The 19,696-nt window shown below is 46.3% G+C and overlaps 1 protein-coding gene and 1 long non-coding RNA gene across 5 annotated transcripts in view; one reads left to right on the top strand and one right to left on the bottom strand.

The window, feature by feature from the left end:
* eeig2a (EEIG family member 2a) overlaps positions 1–785 on the bottom strand; it is an 18,686-nt gene extending 17,901 nt beyond the window's left edge. The window contains exon 1 of one of the 4 annotated variants that reach the window (XR_016492967.1): positions 207–749. Coding sequence is in view for 1 of the 4 variants with exons in the window: in XM_021588838.3 (XP_021444513.1) it covers positions 207–352 (146 nt within the window). In the remaining 3 variants the exon portion in view is untranslated. Of the gene's footprint in view, positions 1–206 lie in introns of all 4 variants that reach the window. The other 3 variants (XR_016492968.1, XM_021588838.3, XM_021588839.3) reach the window with 3 other exon arrangements.
* LOC149970670 (uncharacterized) overlaps positions 1–12,982 on the top strand; it is a 13,128-nt gene extending 146 nt beyond the window's left edge. Inside the window, exon 2 of the long non-coding RNA XR_016492969.1 lies at positions 11,965–12,982. This is a non-coding gene — a long non-coding RNA (uncharacterized LOC149970670). The remainder of the gene's footprint in view (positions 1–11,964) is intronic.
* Positions 12,983–19,696: the final 6,714 nt, after the last annotated feature.

Genomic DNA, 19,696 nt, shown 5'->3' on the forward strand with positions numbered 1-19,696 from the left:
AATACATGAAGAGAGACATTGTTAGCTATTAACTTACACACAGCACATTATTCACATGCACCCCACTGTCTTCGTGACTAAGCTAGCTAGCTAGCGGGTGAAGTTAGTTAGCTAACTATAGCTGCTAGCTGTATCTGGCTAACAATGCCACTACTGCCAGCAGTTTTCGCTCTCACTGCTGCTTAAAATAGGAAAGGCGTTCTTACCGAGAGGACTCTTCTGTAAAGCCACGGTCTAGCAGTCGTACTTTGCAGAACAGGACCCCGTTAACAAAGGGAACAGAAGATAGTTCGTCCAACTCGAAATCTACCTTAAATTTGAATTTCTTTTTCTTCATCATAATGAACGACATTATGCTAAAGTAACTTGGTGCCTAATTATAATAGTATCTATAGCTAGCCAAAGGTCGAGCTTTTTGACTGTCACTTCTCCCACTTGTCACTGGCTGTCTGAGTTCATTTAGCGTTTGACGTTGAGTTAAAATACTTCTCGCCCCCTTACCTAGATCTAGGGTTGATGAGTAGCAGAGCGACACCGCGCAGTGAGTGTTAACACTAAACGCGACAAGCGACCATTTGAGAGGAGGCGTTCTAGTGCATGTTCAAAGAATGCAAGTAACGAGGGGTGGAGTTAAGGTAGATAGCCCGTCTACTCTGTTGCACTTCTAGAACCGGATACTGACAAATAAATAACCATAGGACATCAAATCGCATTTTATTGGTCACATACACATGGTTAGCAGATGTTATTACGAGTGTAGCGAAATGCTTCCGCTTTTAGTTCCCGACAGTGCAACAATATCTAACATGTAATCTAACAGTTCCACAACAGCTACCTAATACACACAAATCTAAGTAAAGGAATGAAATAAGAATATATACATATAAATATATGGATGAGCAATGACAGTGGCATAGGTAAGATGCAATAGATGGAATAAAATACAGTATACATAAATGAGATGAGTAATGCAAGATATGTAAACATTATTAAAGTGACTTGTGATCAATTTATTAAAATTATGTCAAGTTTGTATTTAGGCAGCAGCCTCTCTGTGTTAGTGATAGCTGTTTAACAGTCTGATAGAAGCTGTTTTTCAGTCTCTCGGTCCCAGCTTTGATGCACCTGTACTGATCTCGCCTTTTGTATGGTTGTTGGGTGTACAGGCAGATGCTCGGGTGGTTGTTGTCCTTGATTATATTTTTTGCCTTCCTGAGACATCGGATGCTGTAGGTGTTCTGGAGGGCAGGTAGTTTACACCCGGTGATGTGTTGTACAGACCGCACCATCCTCTGGAGAGCCTTGCGTTTGTGGGATGCAGCCTGCCAGGATGCTCTCAATTGTGAATCTGTAAAGGTTTGTGAGGGTTTGACGTGACAAGCCAAATTTCTTCAGCCTCCTGAAGTTGAAGAGGCGCTGTTGCTCCTTCACCACACTGTCTGTGTGGGTGGACCATTTCAGTTTGTCCATGATGCGTACGCCGAGGAACTTAAACTTTCCACCTTCTCCACTGCTGTCCCGTCGATGTGGATAGGGGTGTACTCCTTCTGCTGTGGATAGGGGTGTACTCCTTCTGCTGTTTCCTGAAGTCCACAATCATATAGTAATTATAATGTGAGGGCTTATGTATCGAAGCCTTTAAGGTGTTATAACTGCCAGAGGTTTGGGCATGTGGCAACAGCCTGTAAAGAGAAAAAGAGGTGTGTCAGGTGTGGAGGGGAGCATGAGTATGGGAAGTGTGGGGAGGGTGTACAACCAAAGTGCTGCAGCTGTGGGAGTGCTCATATTGTGGCATTAGTGGGTGTGAGGCAGTGAAGCAGGCAGTGGAGGTGCAACAAGTGAGAGTGGAGAGAAGGGTGTCATGTTGAGGAAGTGAGGGTGCTCCAGGTACAGGGAGATACAGGTCCAAGGGAGAGAGGTTTAGGAGCATCTAAACCGGGGATTACGGGGCAGGTAGGAGGCGATATGGTATACATAGATAAGAAAAAGCTGGTGACGTTCATAGCAGGAGCTATCAATAGCACTGCTAAAGTAGAGTCTAAAACAGAGAGGATTCAGCTAATAGTGAAAGCTGCTGGGAGACATCTGAGGATGAAAGGGTTGACATGGAAAGAGGTTTGAGATGATCTCAGTCAGCCGAGGGTGGAATCATGCATTACTGGATCTTATGGTGGTAATACTACAATGGAATGCTCAAAGCCTGTTGGCTAATGAGCAGGAGTTCAAGCAGTTCATTGTAGATATGCAAGCCAAGCCTGATGTGATTTGTGTGCAGGAAACATGGCTCAAATCGAATGTGGAGTTTATCATACAGGGATATGTAGTGGTTTGGAGGGACAGAGATGTGTGTGTGGGGGGCACCTTAATAAAGCAAGGACTTCCCTACAGGATGCTAGGCGAAGGTATTGAACAGGAATATGTGGTGGAGGTGTGATTGAGAGGATTGGTGCTAGTTGTAGTGAACTACTATAATCCCTGTCATATTGGATCTTGAAGTGCTGGAGAGGGTGGAGGGCAAGAATAGAAGCAAGGTAATGTGGGGATTTTAATGCCCACAACACTTGCTGGAGTGGAACAGATGGATGGAAATGGACAACTGATGGAAAATCTGATAGAAATTAAAGATCTGGTGTGCCAGAATGATGGCAGAGGGACCAGGTTTGATGTGGTCACAGGGAAAGAGTCCGCCTTGGTCCTCACTCTGGTATCTAGTGCGATGGCAGGAATCTGTGAGTGGGAGGTATAGTATGCACAGTAGGCTGGGGGGAGGAGGAAGTGTCAGTGGATGGAGTAGACAGGTGGGTGTTTGGAAGGGCAAAGTGGGATCAGTTTCAGGAGCTGAGTGAGCAGGTGATGGCTCGGGTGGTTATGAGAGGGGATGTGAATGGTATGAATAACTGGGTGAGAACAGTGTTAGTGTGGGCAGTATCAGAGGGAAAGAGAGGCTGAGATCTATAATGAGGGAGAAAGGGATACAGGAAATTAGTTTTTTAAAGAGTATATTGAGTAGAAAGTCATTAGATATAGTCTCAAATATTTTGTTATCTTTTTTTAAGAGCAACAGGGCTGGCAGGTAGGATTTAGTTTCTCCCTGTTTCTGGCCCACACTCCAGTACAGTAGGTGGCGGAAATGCACCATAACGTTTGATGTTGCCACCGATAAACCCCACCGAAGAAGAAGAAGAAGTAGTAGTAGTAGTAGTAGTAGTAGTAGTAGTTGTAGTTGTAGTTGTAGTTGTAGTAGTAGTAGTAGTAGTAGTAGTAGTTGTAGTTGTAGTTGTAGTTGTTGTAGTAGTAGTAGTAGTAGTAGTAGTTGTAGTTGTAGTTGTTGTTGTTGTTGTTGTGGGTGGAAATCCACCATGGCTTCTCTTGCCTCCAGTAGTTAATCTAGATGTGTTGGAGAGACTAAAGAAAGATAGGGAGGGTGTTGATCCATCTGATTTGTTTAATAGATGTCTGGATACTGTGTATCAGGATTTTGTGGCCATTTACACAGATAGTTCAAAAGATCAAAGGACAGAACGTACTGGGTCAGCATTTGTAGTGCAGGAATGTGGGGTGGCAGTCAGGGAACGTATTACAGATCCTCTGGCTGTATATACGGCGGAGCTGATGGCCATACTGTTGGCCTTGCAGTAAGTGGAGGAAGCCAGACCAATTAGTTATTTGCTCTGATTCATGTGCAGTGTTAATGAGTCTGCAGTCCTTTAGCTCACATAAGACAAGACTTGCTTTATGATGTACTACAAACTAGAGGTCGACCGATTATGATTTTTCGATACAGATACCGATTATTGGAGGACCAAAAAAGCCGATACCGATTAATCGGCCAATTTTATTTTAATTTTTTTTGTAATAATGACAATGACAACAATACTGAATGAACACTTAGTTTAACTTAATATAATACATCAATAACATCAATTTAGCCTCAAGTAAATAATGAAACATGTTCAATTTGGTTTAAATAATGCAAATACAAAGTGTTAGAGAAGAAAGTAAAAGTGCAATATGTGCCATGTAAGAAAGCTAACGTTTCAGTTCCTTGCTCAGAACGTGAGAACATATTGTTGACCCTGGGTTTATAAGCGCGGAAATCGACTCTGCCGCAGGAGCATGCTTTTGCAGCAGAGTCGATAGCACGCCGGACCTCGGGCTAGAAGGTCGAGGGTTCGAGACCTGCTCCCTGCTGTTTCATTACACTATGAAAGCTGGTGGTTCCTTTTTACATGAGTCTTCAATATTCCCAGGTAAGAAGTTTTAGGTTGTAGTTATTATGGGAATTATATGACTATTTCCCTCTATACCATTTGTATTTCGTTAACCTTTGACTATTGGATGTTCTTATAGGCACTTTAGTATTGCCAGTGAAACAGTATAGCTTCCGTCCCTCTAGTTAGCGCGCACTAACTAGCTAGCCATTTCACTTCGGTTACACCAGCCTCATCTCGGGAGTTGATAGGCTTGAAGTCATAAGCAGAGCAATGCTTGACGCACAACAAAGAGCTGCTGGCAAAATGCACGAATGTGCTGTTTGAATGAATGTTTACGCGCCTGCTTCTGCCTACCACCGCTCAGTCAGATACTTGTATGCTCAGTCAGATTATATGCAACGCAGGACACGCTAGATAATATCTAGTAATATCATCAACCATGTGTAGTTAACTAGTGATTATGATTGATTGTTTTTTATAAGATAAGTTTAATGCTAGCTAGCAACTTACCTTTGTTTACTGCATTCGCGAAACAGGCAGTCTCCTTGTGGAGTGCAACGAGAGAGAGGCAGGTCGTTATTGCGTTGGACTAGTTAACTGTAAGGTTGTAAGATTGGATCCCCCGAGCTGACAAGGTAAAAATCTGTCGTTCTGCCCCTGAACAAGGCAGTTAACCCACCGTTCCTAGGCCGTCATTGAAAATAAGAACGTGTTCTTAACTGACTTGCCTAGTTAAATAAAGGTATATAAAAAATCCCTGTCATTCGCATGAAGAAGAGAAACAGAGATATCGGGGATGTAGGTCAGGGTGCCTTGTAAGGATCTGATGGCGAGTGAGTAATCCCCATCTACCATCAGACTATCCTACCAACGGCACATTAAAAACTGTAGTATCTTGTGTTTCACCGAGTCGTGGCTGAACTACGACATGGATAACATACAGCTGGCTGAGTTTTCTGTCCATCGGCAAGACAGAACAGAAGCCTCCGGTAAGACAAGGAAAGGTGGTAGTCTGTGTCTATTTGTAATTAACAGCTGGTGCACAAAATCTAATATTATGGAATTGTCAAGGTTTTGCTCACCTGAGGTAGAGTATCTCCTGATAAGCTGTAGACTACACTTGTCATAGGCGTGTGTATAGGTGGCAAGGAAGTCAGGTGCAGGAGAATCGAACTTGGTAAAATGGAGTATGGAATACTTGGAAAAAAAACATAACTCCAAAACCATGAATAAATAAACAAAACAAAGTGGGTACGAGGACCCGTCACGCACCAATACAAACAACACGAAACAATAACGAACAATCTCTGACAAAGACATGAGGAAACAGAGGGTTAAATACACAACAGGTAATGAATGTGATTGAAACCAGGTGTGTAGGAAGACAAAACCAATGGAAAATTAAAAATGGATCAATGATGGCTAGAAGACCGGTGACGTTGACCGCCGAGCACCGCCCAAACAAGGAGAGGCATCGACTTTGGTAGAAGTCGTGACAGTACCCCCTCTCCTGACGCGCAGCTCCTGATGTGCGGCTCCAGCAGCGCGTCGACAGCGGCCTCGGGGACGACCCGGAGGGCGAGGCGCAGGGCAATCCAGATGGAGACGGTGGAATTATTGCAGCAGGGAAGGATCTAACACGTCCTCCAACGGAACCCAGCATCTCTCCTCCGGACTGTACCCCTCCCAGTTCACGAGGTACTGAAGGCCCCTCGCCCGACGTCTCGAATCCAAGATGGATAGAACAAAGTATGCCTGGGCCCCTCACATTGAGGGGGCGGAGGAACATCCCGCACTTCAGCCTCCTGGAGCGGGCCAGCCACCACCGGCCTGATGAGAGACACATGGAACGAGGGGTTAATACGGTAATTGGTGGGTAACTGTAAACTATAACATACCTCGTTCACTCTCCTCAGGACTTTAAACGGCCCCACAAACCGCGGACCCAGCTTCCGGCAGGGAAGGCGGAGGGGCAGGTTTTTGGTCAAAAGCCAGACCCTGTCCCCTGGTGCGAACACCGGGGCCTCACTGCGGTGACGGTCTGTGCCAACTTTCTGGTGCAGTACAGCGCGCTGAAGGTGGACGTGGGTGGCTTCCCAGGTTTACTCCACACGCCGGAACCAATTGTCCACCGCAGGAGCCTCAGTCTGACTCTGATGCCAAGGAACCAGAACTGGCTGCTACCCTAATACACATTGAAAGGGAGAAAGGTTAGTGGAGGAGTGGCGGAGTCAGTTCTGGGCCATCTCTGCCCAGGGCACGAACTTCGCCCACTCCCCCGGCCAGTCCTGGCAATAAGACCGCAGAAACCTACCCACATCCTGGTTAACTCTCTCCACCTTCCCATAACTCTCGGGGTGAAAACCTGAGGTAAGGCTGACCGAGACCCCCAGACCTTCCATGAACTCCTTCCAAACCCTTGACGTGAACTGGGGACCCCGATCAGACACTATATCCTCAGGCACCCCATAGTGCCGGAAAACGTGTGTAAACAGGGCCTCCGCAGTTTGTAAAGCCGTAGGGAGACCGGTCAAAGGGAGGAGACGACATGACTTAGAAAAACGATCCACAATGAGCAGGATCGTGGTGTTACCCTGTGAAGGTGGAAGATCGGTTAGGAAAGCCACCGACAGGTGCGACCACGGCCGTTGTGGAACGGGTATGGGTTGTAACTTACCTCTGGGCAGGTGTCTAGGAGCCTTGCACTGGGCGCACACTGAGCAGGAGGAAACATAAACCTTCACGTCCTTAGCTAAAGTGGGCCACCAGTACCTCCCATCAAGACGCACTGTCCGACATATCCCAGGATGACCAGAGGAGGGTGACGTGTGGGCCCAATAGATCAGTCGGTCGCGGACAGCAGACGGAACGTACAGACGCCCAGCTGGACACTGAGGGGGAGAGGGCTCTGCACGTGACGCCCGCTCAATGTCCGCATCCAGCTCCCACACTACCGACGCCACCAAACACGAGGCTGGAAGTATGGAGTGGGATCCATGGACTGCTCCTCTGTGTCATACAGCCGCGACAGTGCGTCTGCCTTAACGTTCTGGGAGCCTGGTCTGTAAGAGAGAGTAAACACAAAACAGCTGAAAAACATGGCCCACCTTGCCTGGCGAGGATTCAGTCAGATGAGAAAAGGGTGTTTAGCCCCCTCAAGCCAATGTCTCCACGCCTTCAAAGCCTTGATGACAGCCAACAGCTCCCGGTCCCCCACATCATAGTTTCGCTCCGCTGGGCTGAGCTTCTTTGAAAAGAAGGCACAGGGGGCGAAGCTTCAGTGGCGTACCCGAGCACTGAGAGATTACTGCCCCTATCCCAGCTTCGGATGCGTCCACCTTCACTATGAACGGCAAAGATGGATCAGGATGAGCCAACACAGGAGCCGAGGTAAACAGAACCTTCAGGTGCCTAAAAGCCCTGTTCTCCTCAGCTGACCACTGCAAGCGTGGGCCCCCCTTTAGCAATGAGGTAATGGGAGCAGCAACCTGACCAAAATCCCAGATAAACCTCCGGTAGTAGTTGGCAAACCCTAAGAATCGCTGCACCTCCTTTACCGTGGTGGGAGTCGGCCAATTACTCACGGCTGAAATGCGGTCACTCTCCATTTCCACTCCTGACGTGGAAATACGATGACCTAGGAAGGAGACAGACTGTTGGAAGAACAGGCATTTATCAGCCTTGACGTACAGGTCATGCTCCAACAGGCAACCAAGCACTCTGCGCACCAGTGACACATGCTCGGTGCGTGTAGCGGAGTATATCAGAATGACATCAATATACACCACTACACCCTGCCCGTGCAGGTCTCTGAAAATCTTGTCTACAAAGGATTGGAAGACTGATGGAACATTCATCAACCCATACGGCATGACAAGGTACTCATAATGTCCTGAGGTGGTACTAAATGCCATCTTCCACTCGTCTCCCTTCCGGATACGCACCAGGTTGTACGTACTCCTGAGATCCAGTTTAGTGAAGAAGCGCGCCCCGTGCATTGACTCAATCGCCATAGTGATAAGAGAGAGTAACTGTACTTCACAGTGATTTGATTGAGACCTCGATAATCAATGCACGGCGCAAACCTTCATCCTTTTTCTTCACAAAAAAGAAACTTGAGGCGGGTGAAATGGAGGCCCGAATGTACCCCTGATGCAGGGATTCGGAGACATATGTCTCCATAGCCACCGTCTCCGCTTGCGACAGGGGATACACGTGACTCCTGGGAAGTGCAGCATCTACCAGGAGATTTATCGCACAATCCCCCCGTCGATGGGGTGGTAATTGAGTCGCCTTCTTTTTACAGAAAGCGAGAGCCAAATCAACATATTCTGGGGGAAAGCGCACAGTGGAGACTTGGTCTGGACTTTCCACCGCAGTAGCACCAACGGAAACCCCTAAACACCTACCTGAGCAGTCTCGCGACCACCCCGTGAGAGCCCTCTGTGGCCAAGAAACAGTGGGGTTATGACAAGCTAACCAGGGTAGGCCCAGCACCACGGGATACGCAGGAGAATCAATAAGAAAAAGACTAATATTTTCCCTGTGACCCCCCTGCGTTACCATACTCAAAGGAGCGGTGGCCTCCCTGATAAACCCTGACCCTAATGGTCGACTATCTAAGGCGTAAACAGGGAAAGGCACATCCACAGGAACAATGGGGATCCCTAAACTGTGCGCTAACACTTTATTAATGAAATTCCCAGCCGCACCTGAATCTACTAGCTCCTAATGCTGGAAACGGGGGGAAAATTCAGGAAAAGTGACAGAGACAAACATCTTTGCAACAGAGGGCTCTGGATGAGAATGGTGCATACTCACCTGGGGTGACGCCAGAGTGCCCTGCCTGCTGCCTAGATTCCCAGAGGAACCAACCCGGCACCGACCAGCAGTGTGACCTCTGCGAACACATATGGTGCACGAGCGGGAACCCCCTCCGGTCTCCCTGCGCAACGCCCCTCCCAGCTCCATGGGTACAGGAGAGGGGGTGCGGGAGGATGGAACAACCAGACCCCGATCTGGAGGTCCACGAGTAGCCAGCATGTTGTCCAGCCAGATGGACAAGTCTACCAGCTGGTCGAAGGTTGGGGGTGGTGTCTCTGCAGGCCAGATCCCGACAGACGTCCTCGCGTAGACTACAGCGGTAATGGTCGATCAGGGCCCTGTTTCACCATCCAGGATCCTAAACTCCAGAGCAAACTCCTGGGCGCTCCTCGTCTCCTGCCTCAGATGGTAGAGGCGCTCACCCGCCGCTCTACCCTCGGGTGGGTGGTTGAATACTGTCCTGAAATGGCGGGCGAACTCCTCAAAATGGTCCAACGGCGCATCCTCTTCTCCACACACAGCGCTGGTCCACTCCAGGGCTATCCCGGTGAGGCACGAGACGAGGGCAAAACTCTTCTCACGGTCCGATGGAGCTGGGTGGACCGTGGCCAGGTAAAGGCTTAGTTGGAGAAGGAAACCCTGGCAGTTGGCAGCACCACCGTCGTACCCCTGTGGCATAGATAAACGTATCCCTCTGGGTTCAGGTGGGAAAGGAGCGCTCAGGATAGACCCCGGTTGTGTTGGCAGAGGCGCTGGCAAAAAACTCCTTGTTTCTCCCAGCGGTCCATATTCTGGACAACGCGATCCATGGCGGCGCTCAGATGGTAAATCCTCTCAGTATGTTCCTGGACGTGCTCCTCCACCTCCATGGCCGGGGTACCTTCTCCTGCTGACTTCATATTTGGGACAAGGAATCTGTCATAGGCGTGTGTATACACTGTAGGTGGCAAGGAAGTCAGGCGCAGGAGAATCGAACTTGGTAAAATGGAGTAGTTTAATAACTTAAAAAAAACATAACTCCAAAACCATGAATAAATAAACAAAACAAAGTGGGTACGAGGACCCGTCACGCACCAATACAAACAACAAGAAACAATAACGAACAATCTCTGACAAAGACATGAGGGGAAACAGAGGGTTAAATACACAACAGGTAATGAATGGGATTGAAACCAGGTGTGTAGGAAGACAAAACCAATGGAAAATTTAAAATGGATCAATGATGGCTAGAAGACCAGTGACGTCGACCGCCGAGCACCGCCCGAACAAGGAGAGGCATCGACTTCGGCAGAAGTCGTGTCAACACTATTTACCAAGAGAGTCTTCATCTATATTTTTCGTAGCTCTCTATTTACCACAAACCAATGCCGGCACTAAGACGGCACTCATTGAGCTGTATAAGGCCTTAACCAAACAAGAAAATGCTCATCCAGAGGCGGTGCTCCTAGTGGCCAGGGACTTTAATGCAGAGAAACTTAAATCAATTTTACCTCATTTCCACCAGCATGTTAAATGTGCAACCAGAGGAAAAAAACTCTAGACCACCTTTACTCCACACACAGAGACGCGTACAAAGCTCTCCCTCGCCCTCCATTTGGCAAATCTGACCATAACTCTATCCTCCTGATTCCTGCTTACAAGCAAAAACTAAAGCAGGGAGTACCAGTGACTCATTCAATAAGGAAGTGGTCAGATGACGCAGATGCTAAGCTACAGGACTGTTATCCTAGCACAGATTGGAATATGTTCCGGTATTCTTCAGATGGCATTGAGTAGTACACCACATCAGTCACTGGCTTCATCAATAAGAGCATCGATGACGTCGCACAGTGACTGTACGTACATACCCCAACCAGAAGCCATGGATTACAGGCAACATCCATACTGAGTTAAAGGGTAGAGCTGCCACTTTCAAGGAGCAGGACTCTAACCCGGACCCTTCATAGAAATCCTGCTATGCCCTCCAACGAACCATCAACCAGGCAAAGCGTCATTACAGGAATAAGATTGAATTGTACTACACCGCTCGTCGGATGTGGCAGGGCTACAAAGAGAAGCACAGCCGCAAGCTGCTTAGTGACACGAGCCTACCAGATGAGCTAAATAACTTCTATGCTTGCTTCAAGGCAAGCAACACTGAAGCATGCGTGAAAGCGTCAGCTGTTCCGGACAACTGTGTGATCACGCTCTGTGTAGCTGATGTGAGTAAGACCTTTAAACAGGTCAACATTCACAAGGCCGCAGGGCCAGACAGATTACCAGGACGTGTACTCCGAGCATGCGCTGACCAACTGGCAAGTGTCTTCATTGACATTTTCAACCTGTCCCTGATCGAGTCTTTGTATGATTGAGTGTAGTCTGGCCCAGGAGTGTGAAGGTGAACGGAAAGGCTTGGGAGCAACGAACCGCCCTTGCTGTCTCTGCCTGGCCGGTTCCCCTCTTTCCACTGGGATTCTCTGCCTCTAACCCTATTACAGTGGCTGAGTCACTGGCTTACTGGTGCTCTTTCATGCCGTCCCTAGGAGGCGTGTGTCACTTGAGTGGGTTGAGTCACTGATGTGATCTTCCTGTCTGGGTTGGCACCCCCCCTTGGGTTGTGCCGTGGCGGAGATCTTTGTGGGCTATACTCGGCCTTGTCTGATGGTAAATTGGTAGTTGAAGATATCCCTCTAGTGGTGTGGGGGCTGTGCTTTGGCAAAGTGGGTGGGGTTATATCCTTCCTGTTTGGCCCTGTCCGGGGGTATCATTGGATGGGGCCACAGTGTCTCCTGACCCCTCCTGTCTCAGCCTCCAGTATTTATGCTGCAGTAGTTTGTGTCAGGGGGCTAGGGTCAGTTTGTTATATTTGGAGTACTTCTCCTGTCTTATCTGGTGTCCTGTGTGAATTTAAGTATGCTCTCTCTAATTCTCTCTTTCTCTCTGGCAGGACCTGAGCCCTAGGACCATGCCTCAGGAGTACCTGGTATGATGACTCCTTGCTGTCCCCAGTCCACCTGGCCATGCTGCTGCTCCAGTTTCAACTGTTCTGCCTGTGATTATTATTATTCGACCATGCTGGTCATTTATGAACATTTGAACATCTTGGCCATGTTCTGTTATAATCTCCACCCGGCACAGCCAGAAGAGGACTGGCCACCCCTCATAGCCTGGTTCCTCTCTAGGTTTCTTCCTAGGTTCTGGCCTTTCTAGGGAGTTTTTCCTAGCCACCGTGCTTCTACACCTGCATTGCTTGCTGTTTGGGGTTTTAGGCTGGATTTCTGTACAGCACTTTGAGATATCAGCTGATGTACGAATGGCTATATAAATACATTTGATTTGATTTGATTTGAAAAGTCTGAGATAAGGCTTTTTTTTTTGCAACTCTGCCGAGAAGGCCAGATTCTCGGAGTCTCCTCTTTACTGTTGACATTGAGACTGGTGTTTTGCAGGTACTATTTAATGAGGCTGCCACTTGAGGACTTGTTAGGCATCGGTTTCTCAAACTAGACACTCTAATGTACTTGTCCTCTTGCTCAACTGTGTACCGGGGCCTCCCACTCTTTCTATTCTGGTTAGAACCAGTTTGCACTGTTCTGTGAAGGAAGTAGTACACAGTGATGTACGAGATCTTCAGTTTCTTGGCAATTTCTCTCATGGATTAGCCTTCATTTCTCAGAACAAGAATAGACTCCCGAGTTTCAGAAGAAAGATATTTGTTTCTGGCCATTTTGAGCCTGTAATTGAACCCACAAATGCTGATGCTTCAGATACTCAACTAGTCGGAAGAAGGCCAGTTGTATTGCTTCTTTAATCAGAACAACAGTTTTCAGCTGTGCTAACGTAATTGCAAAAGGGTTTTCTAATGATCAACTAGCCTTTTAAAATGATTAACTTGGACTAGCTAACACAACGGGCCTCTGTTCACCTATGTAGATATTCCATTAAAAATCTGCCGTTTCCAGCTACAATTGTCATTTACAACATTAACAATGTCTACACTGTATTTTTGATCAATTTGATGTTATTTGTAATGGACAAAAAAATTGCTTTTCTTTCAAAACCAAGGACATGTGGTGAGTCAAAAGAGTGAGTGCAAAAAGGATACATGCGGATAGTCTGGTTAACTATTTAGCAGTCTCATAGCTTGTGTGTCGAAGCTATTCCGAGTCCTGTTGGTTCCAGATTTGGTGCATCGGTGTCTGAAGTCTTTGAACATTTTAAGGGCCTTCCTCTGACACCGCCTGGTATAGAGGTCCTGGGTGGCAGTGAGCCTGGCCCCAGTGATATACTGGGCCGTACACACTACCCTCTGTAGTGCCTTGCCGTCGGATGCCAAGCAGTTGCCATACCAAGCGCTGATGTAGCCAGTCAAGATGCTCTCGATGGTGCAGCTGTAGAATTTTTTGGATCTGAGGGCCCATGCCAAATAATTTCAGCCTCCTGAGGGGTAAGAGGCATTGTTGTGCCCTCTTCATGACTGTGTTGGAGTGTGTGTGTGTGTTTGTGGACCATGATACTTCGTTAGTGATGTGGACACAGAGGAGCTTGAAGCTCCCGACCTGCCCCACTACAGCCTCATCGATGTGGATGGGGGTGTGCTCGGCCCTCCGTTTCCTGTAGTCCACAATCAGCTCTTTTGTCTTCCTGACAGGTCTCTGACCTCCCTGTAGGCTGTCTCATCGTTGTCGGTGATCAGGCCTACCACCTTTGTGCCGTCTGCAAACATAATTGTGGTGTTGGAGTCGTGCGCAAACAGGGAGTACAGGAGGGGACTAAGCACACACCCCTGAGGGGCCCCGTGTTGAAGGTCATTGCAGTGGACATGTTGTTGCCTACCCTCACCACCGGGGCCGGCCTTTAGGAAGTACAGGACCCAGTTGCAGAGGGAGGTGTTTAATCCCAGGGTCCAGGGTTCATACAGACAATGGCATGTCAAATTCAAGGACTTTCAAGTACTTTTTCAATCACTAATATTTATTTTCAAGGAACATCAATTATAATAGTTAATATTATGCAATTGTTTCTAGTCACCATCAGATGGCAGTGTAGCACCACAACCTCATGAAAAATAAAAACCTTAATTTTCATCACCACCTTACAAGCTCTACTCAATAATAAACTCAGCAAAAAAAGAAACGTCCCTTTTTCAGGACCCTGTCTTTCAAACAGAATTAGTAAAAATCCAAATAACTTCACTGTAGAGGGTTGTTTCCCATGCTTGTTCAATGAACCGTAAACAATTAATGAACATGCACCTGTGGAACGGTCGTTAAGACACGGTAGGCTCACAGTTATGAAAACTTAGGACACTAAAGAGGCCTTTCTACTGATTCTGAAAAACACCAAGCCAATGTGTAGGCTGTGTGAACGTGCATTAGGCATGCGGACTGCAGATGTGGCCAGGGCAATACATTTTTTTTTTTTACCCCTTTTTCTCCCCAATTTCGTGGTATCCAATTGTTGTAGTAGCTACTATCTTGTCTCGTACGGGCTCGGGAGAGACGAAGGTTGAAAGTCGTGCGTCCTCCGATACACAACCCGCACTGCTTCTTAACACAGCGCACATCCAACCCGGAAGACTGCCGCACCAATGCGCCGGAGGAAACACCGTGCACCTGGCCACCTTGGTTAGCGCACACTGCGCCCAGCCCGCCACAGGAGTCGCTGGTGCGCGATGAGACAAGGACACCCCTACCGACCAAGCCCTCCCTAACCCGGGCGACGCTAGGCCAATTGTGCGTCGCTCCACGGACCTCCCGGTCGAGGACGGTTACGACAGAGCCTGGGCGCGAACCCAGACTCTGATGGCACAGCTGGCGCTGCAGTACAGCGCCCTTAACCACTCCGCCACCCGGGAGGCTAGGGCAATACATTTCAATATCTGTACTGTACAGGGAGACAGGACGGGACAGCTGATCATCCTCTCAGTGGCAGACCACATGTAACAACACCTGCACAGGATCGGTACGTCCGAACATCACACCTGCGGGACAGGTACAGGATGGCAAGAACAACTGCCCAAGTTACACCAGGAACACACAATCCCTCCATCAGTGCTCAGGCTGTCTGCAATAGGCTGAGAGAGGCAGGACTGAGGGCTTGTAGGCCTGTTGTAAGGCAGGTCCTCACCAGACATCACCGGCAACAACGTCGCCTATGGGCACAAACCCACCGTCGCTGGACCAGACAGGACTGGCAAAAAGTGCTCTTCACGGACGAGTCGCGGTTTTGTCTCACCAGGGGTGATGGTCGGATTCTCTTTTATCATCGAAGGAATGTTAGTCACATGTCTGTGGAACTTGTTCAGTTTATGTCTCATTTGTTGAATCTTGTTAGGTTCATACAAATATTTACACATTAAGTTTGCTGAAAATAAACGCAGTTGACAGTGAGAGGACGTTTCTTTTTTTGCTGAGTTTTTTGAAAGGTAGTGCATGTCCTTTGATTTTAAAGAATAACACCTTGCTGAGTTTAGTACAACTGTCTTACCTTATCATTACCAAAACACCTATGATGCATTTGCTCAATTGTTTACATTTGTATTGTTGGCCCACTCTTTTTGAGGGTTATGTGGATTGTGGGTCCAAATCACAGAAAATAGAGTGTACAATTAGTCCGGAAGAACAATGTAAAGTCATTGTAAATAATGACGTAAAATGACAAAACAAATATCTACTTCATTAGCCTATCCATTTCAAAGCCTACAGACTATCTACTACAGTGAATCCATGTTCTGTCATTGGAGGTTCCATCTTCCGTCTATCTAAGGCGATCCAAGCATAAAACGCCACCTAGTGAGCAATATTTTCAAAGCGTGAAAGGCAGCTCGAAATTTGACACCTACATGTTTTAAAATAAAAAGTCTCTGCTCATTCCAGACCACCAAGCCAACGCCCCTAACAACCGCATCATGCACAGTGCAAGCTATTGTAAAGGCCACCTTAGTTATAAAACACGTTATTAACGTTGACAGGTTATTAGCCTACTTATTGCACTGCACAGCCAGGGGCTCTCACTACATAAAGCGATGTGCCAACCCTCACCATTTGCGTGTCTTCTACATTACCGTTCTCCAAGCAGCAGGATGTTATGCTGGTAGCACGATCGCGACTACATTTTATTTCAAAATAACAGTCTCCCTGCAAAGATACGCTAAATTGGGAATTTAGAAATCTAGTGCAGTACCAAGTTTTTTCACAGCATTGCTACCACCTTTTAACAAATAAATGTATCATTTTATGTATTTTACTGGTATGTTGAAAGCCAATGTGTAGGCGATATTTAAAGTACACTTTTAATAAAATACAAATATATGTTATTGGAATTACTCTAAATAGAGTCATGATGTAAATTGGTCTCTTGTGCTGGGCAAGGGGTTTAATTCACAGTGCTGGTGGGTCCTTATTCCGCCCACTCCATTCACTGCAATGCAATACACTGTATATGGGATACGTATTGGTTTGTAGAGAAAAAACCTGTCTCGTATCAACTGGGGTGGGAAATACTCAGTTGGGTCTCTACTAACCAAATACGGTTAGATTTTGGGGGAGGACTGTGTCATACGGCCTGCTGCTGGCTTTTCACTCTGCCCCCTCCATAGCCCCCGATGCAATACACTGTAATAAACTTAACATGGGATACATATTGGCTTGTAGAGAGAGCACTTACAGTTGAAGTCGGAAGTTTACATACACATAGGTTGGAGTCTTTAAAACTTGTTTTTCAACCACTCCACACATTTCTTGTTAACAAACTATAGTTTTGGAAAGATGGTTAGGATATCTACTTTGTGCATTTTCAACAATTGTTTACAGACAGATTATTTCACTTATAACTCACTGTATCACAATTCCAGTGGGTCAGAAGTTTATGTACACTAAGTTGACTGTGCCTTTAAACAGCTTGGAAAATTCCAGAAAATGATGTAATGGCTTTAGAAGCTTCTGATAGGCAAATTGACATCATTTGAGTCAATTGGAGGTGTACCTGTGGATGTATTTCAAGGCCTACCTTCAAACTCAGTGCCTCTTTGCTTGACATCATGGGAAAATGAAAAGAAATCAGCCAAGACCTCAGAAAATATTGTAGACCACACGTCTGGTTCATCATTGGGAACAATTTCCAAATGCCTGAAGGTACCACGTTCATCTGTACAAACAATAGTACGCAAGTATAAACACCATGGAACCAAGCAGCCGTCATACCGCTCAGGAAGGAGACGTGTTCTGTCTCCTAGAGATGAACGTACTTTGGTGGCAAAAGTGCAGATCAATCCCAGAACAACAACAAAGGACCCTGTGAAGATGCTGGAAGATATAGATACAAAAGTATCTATATCCACAGTAAAACAAGTCCTATATCGACATAACTTGAAAGGCCGCTCAGCAAGGAAGAAGTCACTGCTCCAAAACCGCCATAAAAAAGCCAGACTACGTTTTGCAACTGCACATAGGGACAAAGATCGTACTTTTTGGAGAAATGTCCTCTGGTCTGATGAAACAAAAATAGAACTGCTTGGCCGTAATGACCACCGTTATGTTTGGTGGAAAAAGGGGAAGGCTTGCAAGCCGAAGAACACCATCCCAACTGTGAAGAACGGGGGTAGTAGCATCATGTTGTGGGGGTGCTTTGCTGCAGGAGGGACTGGTGCATTTCACAAAATAGATGGCATCATGAGGCAGGAAAAGTATGTGGATATATTGAAGCAACATCTCAAGACATCAGCCAGGAAGTTAAAGCTTGGTCGCAAATGGGTCTTCCAAATGGACAATGACCCCAAGCAAACTTCCAAAGTTGTGGCAAAATGGCTTAAGAACAACAAAGTCAAGGTATTGGAGTGGCCATCACAAAGCCCTGATTTGTGGGCAGAACTCAAAAGCAAGGAGGCCTACAAACCTGACTCAGTTACACCAGCTCTGTCAGGAGGAATGGGCCAAAATTCACCCAACTCATTGTGGGAAGCTTGTGGAAGGCTATCCGAAATGTTTGACCCAATTTAAAGGCAATGCTACCAAATACTAATTGAGTGTATGTAAACTTCTGACCCACTGGGAATGTGATGAAAGAAATAAAAGCTGAAATAAATACTTCTCTCTACTATTATTCTGACATTTCCCATTCTTAAAATAAAGTGGTGATCCTAACTGATCTGAGACAGGGAATTCTTACTAGGATTAAATGTCAGGAATTGTGAAAAACTGAGTTTAAATGTATGGCTAAGGTGTATGTAAACTTCTGACTTCAACTGTAAATACCGGTCTCAGCTAAAGTGGGATGTAAAATACCCAGTTGTCTCTACTAACCAAATATGTGCAGGTTTGGAGGGGGATTGTATCGTACATATCCAGCAACACTTCGTTCTCCACCCCCTCCATAACCCCCAATGCAATACATGTCAGATAGTAGGTTAACTGGGAAGGAACCAGTACACACTGCAAATTATTGTGAAGATGACTGAGATAAACAGACGGTAATCAAAAACATAGATGTAGGACCATTGATAAGCACGGAAACACTTGAGTGTAATGATTCTGTGGATGAAGTAGATAAATAGCCTATAATTCAAATAAGCAAGGTCAAGAACACTCTAGTGTGTTTTGTCAGCTGAAACAACTTTTAAGCAATTTAGGCAGGAAACTGCAAGTAAGTCAGTGTTAATGAATGGGAAAAAGTCCATTCACAAAGAGGTGTCAGGAATTTTAAGACATAACTGGGAAGGCTTATTTGCAGCAAAAGTAAAGGAAAAAAAATCCCTTTCGTACAATCATTTTTAGGAATCACCACTTTTCCGTAAGTAAAAAAAAATGCAGTGAAACAGGACAGGCTACACAACCATTGCTTCAACAGAGGCTTCAAAACCGCTATGTGTGTGACAATCTTTTGTGAAGGAAATGCTACCTGCAAAAGTCTTACCCAATGATCTCCTCCACATCCAAAGTTAATGCAGTCGGTGCAAGAAAGCCATTGATAGCCAGGGTAAATAACGAATAGTTGAACCAAGTAATATTTCAAACAGATAGAAAAGTTCTCTACAATAATATATGCATGCCAGTATATTACAGTGTATTTTATTGGGGACTATGGAGGGGACAGAGTGAAAAGCCAGCAGCAGGCCATGCGACAAAGTCCCCCTCCAAAACAAACCATATTTGGTTAGTAGAGACGCTACGGAGTATTTCCCACCCCTACGAGCCAATATGTTCCCCATGTATAATATTGTACAGTGTATTGCTTTGGGGGCTATGGGGGGGGGGGGTGGGGGGGGGGGGTGGGGGGGGTGGAGAACGAAGTGTTGCTGGATAAGTACGACACAGTTCCTTTTTTTGAAAAACTAAAACTACACTGAAACTATTATCTTTGACTGAAAAACAAAATAAAATAAACCATCATAAATTATGTTTAGATTTTTTTTATTCTAAACTTTTCTAATGGTGTTTAAGCTTCTGAATCTAGAAGGGTAAATGCTGCAAGTAGATGTCGATGTATCAAATTGGCCTAACTGGTGCATCACTATCACTATCTATCACTAGCTAACAGCCAAGAAATCCAAGGTCAAGCACAGAGCGTGACTGGGTCAAGCTAGAACTTGCAGTCAACTACTGTTGCAAGACAGTTGGCACAGGTCCTCCTGAAATCACAGCGTGAGCGCTTTGCATGCATACTGAATCCTCTGGTAGCCA

Source organism: Oncorhynchus mykiss, chromosome 28, assembly GCF_057628025.1.
Source record: "Oncorhynchus mykiss isolate SJ-2025 chromosome 28, ASM5762802v1, whole genome shotgun sequence".
In the NCBI taxonomy this organism is placed as follows: Eukaryota; Metazoa; Chordata; class Actinopteri; order Salmoniformes; family Salmonidae; genus Oncorhynchus; species Oncorhynchus mykiss.